This window comes from Epinephelus fuscoguttatus, linkage group LG11, assembly GCF_011397635.1.
Source record: "Epinephelus fuscoguttatus linkage group LG11, E.fuscoguttatus.final_Chr_v1".
Lineage (NCBI taxonomy): Eukaryota > Metazoa > Chordata > Actinopteri > Perciformes > Serranidae > Epinephelus > Epinephelus fuscoguttatus.
Window position 1 is genome coordinate 30,865,097 of NC_064762.1, and position 5,618 is coordinate 30,870,714.

Consider the following 5,618-nt stretch of genomic DNA (forward strand, 5'->3'; position numbering starts at 1 on the left):
TTAGTTTAGCAGTGGGTGTGGCACATAACTTCGAAATGGCTTATGGATTCTGTAGAAAGATTGGTCAAGAGCCATAGAACAGCATATTAACTCTTTATGTCTTTATGTCTATGGGGGTGGGGGTGTGGCCCATAAAAAGGTGCATTAATTTTTAATGGATTGATATAACCTTGGGCATTGATTTTTTTTTTCAACATTGGGGGACACACACACTCATGAAATGATGAAATGGGGGTCTGGGATCCTCTGCTAGACTGCTATTTTTAATGTGATCGCTATCAAAGGGATAGGATCCTTTAAAACCAAAGTATTACCAGACTTTTTCCAAAAAATGACACCATGAACAGTTACGTTTGCAATACATATTTTTAATTAACAAAGTATCAAAAACAAAAGTTGACAGATCACAAAGATGGAAGTACACATTGGTAGTAGCAGTGCAGTTGTACCTGACAGCCTACAGTTTATTCTTTTAGGCTATAATGCTCCGACAGTCGAGCAGCTACAGAGAAAAACACGGCCTCCAGTAGAAGTAGGCACAATAGAATACATACACATGGAACTCAGTGCTTATTAGCTATCTAGCCATGACTAGCAACAGGACAATGAACAACCACAAAAACAACATACACACTATGAACGCCTGCGTCCCTTTAACTGTGTGACTCTTAAGTTAACACACACAATACTAACAATATAAACCTTCCACCATGCAAACATAAATGTAAAACTTCAGTCCTCACCATGACAGTAATGTGCTGTTCATACATAGATTATTACTCTTCTGTTATGAACTGAAAATATATCCCAGTAGCGACAAAACTTTTAAAGTGATCTTAAACTCTTTTTTTGCTACCGTGATGTCAAATGTTTACTTACTGAGAAGTATTCAAATACTGATAAGCAGAGTTGCCCTTTGACGTGTTAGCTGTAAGGTGAACTGCAATGACTGAAGGAGAAGAGGTTTTCAGTGTCTTGCTCGCAGATGTTTGGCTATTGATGGGCACTGTAGATTGATGCTATGATTAGTAATTGACAGGAAAATAGCCCCTTAACTCTCGTTCATTACACTCCCTCAGTTTCTGTTTGTGCAATAAACCGCAGGTCTCTTGAGGGATAATTTCACTCTAAAGCGAATGGGCCACAGAGAGTGAAATATTTGGCAGTGAGTTGAAGCCTGGATACTGATCAAGTTCATAACACACAGTATAATATCACATCATCTTGCATAACTTCAGAGTCAGGCGCGTTAAAGGACCAGCCGAAAGCTGATGCAACACTTCTGATACCTAGCTAATGATATCTAGTGAACACAACTTCCAAACCAAATCTTATTAATAAAAAATACATTTTTAGAAAATAACAATCTTTTTTGTTTTGTTTTGCACTGTCAAGACCAAAGGAGGCATCCGGTGTTGACATACAGTAGCACAGAGTTAATGCGCAGTCGATACAATATACAAGATTTCAGGTAGAAAACATGACTGAAAAATAACAATCGTACTTGCAAAGCTTTATCGTCACAGAAGATGTAAAAAGCAATACTAGATTTGTTTACTTTAAGAGGGAACGCAGTGATAAATAAAGTGTACTTGTGAAATTATACAGTTTTATCATTTTTGGGAACAAATTTGCTCGTCAGCGTAATTCAAACTGTTGAGAAAAGTAAAGTATCGTCTGCATATATGATGATAATGTAATTTTTTTACTACACGTTTCCACTAAGTGCAGAATTATAACCCTGCCTGCAAAATACATTTCCCTTTTGTAACTGCTACTGCTACCCTGATAGCAAACAACCTGACTTTTTTTTTTAAATTAAGCCAAAAAAACCCCTTCTACAGCCAACATAGGTCCTGAGTGGTTAGTAGTAGCAGCAAATTTAGTAGTTCATGTTATGTAAAGGACAAGCAGACAGGGTTGAAACAACAATGACATGTAATACAGTAGTTACTAAATAAATATACCATTTTTCATACAATAAGCACAAATAATGTCTTTTTCAAAGCCTGTGGCTTGCAGCTCAAACACACTCACACAGTTGATCTGCGTCTTCTTTCTCTGTGGGCAAACAGTTAAAATATGTGCCTCAATCACCCTGAATACACACTTTGGTACAAAAATCGGACACTAAATGAGATTTTCACCTATTCGCAATACCAGTAAATTTAAAAAAAAAAAAAGTTTTTGTTTTGTTTTTTAGTGCTTTGGCATCTGTCCTTGGCCCTGACTGGTTGTAATGTTTAAAAAATAAAGTGAAATACATAATGCATGGCAAGGTGCTGTCCATTGTGTGTCACTTCCTGTCCAATCAGCAGCTACGATTTCAGGGAGTGGGAGGTGCTGAGGTCACTTTATGCCACTCTCTCTCTCTCTATAGCAGCTTTATAGACAGTGCATGAGACATCCGAATGGTGTTTATTATATGTCACTGTCATTCTCAGGTCGTAAGTCTCTGTGGCAGCTCCACCTGCCTCTCGAACAGTCTGTGCTACATCGATGGCAGCAGGATGGAAGCATTGCAAGTCTTAGAAAAGTGGCATAAACACATGGTCGCTCAGAGGTGACTGGGACAGTGAATGTGATCAAGGGTCAAAAGTCCGCCTTCTAGAGGTGCTATTGTGGAGATGGATGTGGACAAGGAAGTGGAGGTGGCTGAGGTGGAGGAGGTGAGGTTGTGGAGTTGTAAGGTGCTCTCCTTGATGTGTTGGATGAAGAGGTTCCTCTCATCCTCAGGGGTTTGGCCGTTCTGGGCTCGGACGATGCAAGTCGGCCGGTGCAGGTTGAGCATGTACACCAGCTGCTGCTTCTGCTGTTTCAGCTCCTCGATCTGAGCCTTCAGGTCAGCGTTGACACTCTCTAGTTTCTCTGACTCCTGAGGAAGAGAGAGGGAGGAGATTGTTCATGCTGCACTTTTACAGCGTTAACGCTGTGTTTGGCTTTTTTTTTGTGGTTTGGGCTGTCTAAAAATGTTGAAAATCACCACAGACTTCACAGCATGGGCAAAATACAGAGTCATCTCTGAACAGGAGCAACCAAGTGCTCAGGGTAGAAAAAGCTTAACTTCTTTAACAACAGATAAATTCTACATGAGCAAAATTTTAGTTTGCTGATTTTACATTAAAAAGATTTTAAGAGCTGACTCTTGACGCAACAACATAAAGTTAAAAACTGTGTTTATTTACAACATAACTCCAACTGGATATAGTCTTCAGATATCTTTCAAAGCTTCTTCTTCAATGCAATTTAAGAGTTTTTTTTGTTGTGTGAAAAATGCTTAACAAAATAAGTAAAATAAGTTATAAGTAAATAAGTTTTTCTATGGAAAAAAAAAACTCTCAAAAAACTTTAAGAATAGAAGTTGAAAAGTACCTGCTGCAGAGACTCTGTCTTCTCCTTCTTCTTGTTGCGGCACTTGGCAGCAGCAATTTTGTTCCTCTCTCTCCTCCTCTTCCTCCTCTCGTGCTCCTGAGGTGTTAACTGAGAACCAGAGAGATAATATAGACCGTCAATATTTGACCTCTTGTTTGTAAAACACACAGTCAGTGTCAAAACAACAGATGACTATGCTGTAGTTTTCCCTCTGCCTCACCTCTCTCTTGACTCCAGATCCACTCGCCTGGTGCTCCGAGGCTCGGTCCGAGCTGGAGCTGGCGCCATCGGAGCTCATGTCAACGCTGAGCCCGTTTGAGAGCCGCTTGGTCTGGATGGCCAGGCGCAGCTCCTCTTTCACGATGGGTGTGAAATTGGTGAAGTCGTCCAGGGTGAGTGTGCCCGGCGGGGAGAGGCAGGGCACCAGGGCGGAGCAGCTGATATCGGCCAGCGAGGGACCCGAGTGCTGCAGCATCATTCTGGGAACACAAGAGTCAACCGATTATTATCATGTTAGTCAGAATCAGAGACTTTGCTCAAGACACATAAAAAAATACAAATACTACAATTAACAAATATATAATATATAATATCAAAGTCTCTCTAGGCTCAATACAAAATATGATAAGTGCCTATAAAGATATTAAAGTGATAACGTAAAGGAGTAACAAATCCAGCACAGCCAGTTTATCCCAATATTAAGTAGAACAAACAGACAATAAGTTATTGTTGTAGTATAGCATGTAAAAGTCACTTTAAACTTATTATTAAGAACCACAGATAAGTTTTTTGCTGAGTAATAATGATACAGATATCAAACATTGCACAATTATGAAAGACAAACAAAAGCTGTAGGATGTGTTTAAATCCCAAGATTACATGTTATCTAAGACAACATAAAGAGGGAGGAGGAACAATTTATGGCCACTGAGTCAAATATGCTTTTGTGGAGAGCCACCTGAAGTTCAACAAATAATTTGGAAAAACGCCATAAATAATTAAAAAGAGTCATTCACAGGTACGAATGTTTATTATCCAAACAGAAGAGTGACTCATGGCAAGTTATGACTGGCAGCTTGATAAGATGATTATGATGATTATGATGTTAATGTCAGCTCTGTGAAACCAAAACAAACACATTGATACAGGCACATAAAGTGTATAAAATAAAAGTTATTCTATATTATATTTCCACAGTGTGTCATAGTTATTAGAGAGTTATTGTGTTGATTTTTTTTAATGAATATAACATTGCAAGTGATACACAGCTTGTTTTGTCTTTTGTTGTTGTTACTTAATTTTTCATTTAGCCTAGTTATTTTATTGCCATAATATTTCTCCAATTATTAAAAATGATAATAACATAAACATCACTTTAACTCACAAAATCTACAAATCGGACATGCCGAGAAAACCCTAATTGGATCTTGCAAATATATTTTCTAAGTTATTATAATGCATTACGAAGATCGAGCAGAGGAAGTAAAATCTCTCAAAGTGTTATAAATAAAAAAAGATAAACTTTAAAATCACAAATCACTGCTTAAATTTGTGGCAAAACGCTTTTATCCTTTACATTTTCATTTAATCTGACGGATGAAAACAAGTTAAAAAGTTCTGGTAAAGTGTCCCGGGACAGCAGCGGCACTTCTCCGCTACACTGACCGGGACAACAGCGCTCCAACACGGACTGAAGACAACACCGTCCGTCCTCCCCAACAAACCTTCCCCCCGGATACAAGAGTCCGACCTACCTGTAAAAGCTGTGACTGACTGGGGTCAGATGCACCGGAGAATATAATCTCGTATAGTTGGCTTCACTCCTTCTGTTTCGCTCCCTGTCGCTGCTTTGAGTTGCGCCTGTGGCCGATACATTGCATCACCCGTTTATAAGCAGACAAAACGGGGGTGGGGCCTCGTGACGCAAAAAGGAATGCTACTAGTGAGCGCGGAGGGGAGGGTGGAGGGAGAGCAGTGGGGGGTGACGTCATCCTATTTATAGAAGGCTTATCCTGCGATGATGCAATCGAGCAACCCCGAGCTGCTCTGCCATAACAGGACAGACCCCCCCCTTGCTCTCCTCCTCCATCTCCTCCCGGTCTTTTCCTCTTCCTCGCTCTTTCCTCTCCTCTCTTTTCCTCCTTTCCTAGGTAGATCACTCCATCATTATGTTTGTGTTTACTTTCTTTTCATATTCTTTTTTCCTCCGTCTTCCATCCATCCCTCTTTTCCTCTTGTCTTTTTTC

At 39.7% G+C, this 5,618-nt stretch overlaps 1 protein-coding gene across 1 annotated transcript; it reads right to left on the minus strand.

Moving 5' to 3' along the window:
* Positions 1–347: 347 nt before the first annotated feature.
* On the minus strand, positions 348–5,244 carry atf3 (activating transcription factor 3). The gene is made up of 4 exons (XM_049589983.1): positions 5,127–5,244; positions 3,593–3,851; positions 3,373–3,480; positions 348–2,875 (listed from the first exon to the last, which is right to left on the minus strand). The coding sequence occupies exons 2-4, from the start codon at positions 3,848–3,850 to the stop codon at positions 2,558–2,560; spliced, it is 684 nt and encodes a 227-aa protein (XP_049445940.1). The 5' UTR covers position 3,851; positions 5,127–5,244; the 3' UTR covers positions 348–2,557.
* Positions 5,245–5,618: the final 374 nt, after the last annotated feature.

Bases quoted from the DNA above. Each gene is read 5' to 3' on its own strand.
- atf3 (XM_049589983.1), bottom strand. From the start codon at position 3,850: ATGATGCTGCAGCACTCGGGTCCCTCGCTGGCCGATATCAGCTGCTCC. The intron at 3,481-3,592 runs GTGAGGCAGAGG...TCTGGTTCTCAG, and splicing joins GATCTGGAGTCAAGAGAGAG to TTAACACCTCAGGAGCACGA. The intron at 2,876-3,372 runs GTACTTTTCAAC...TCTCTTCCTCAG, and splicing joins AGACAGAGTCTCTGCAGCAG to GAGTCAGAGAAACTAGAGAG.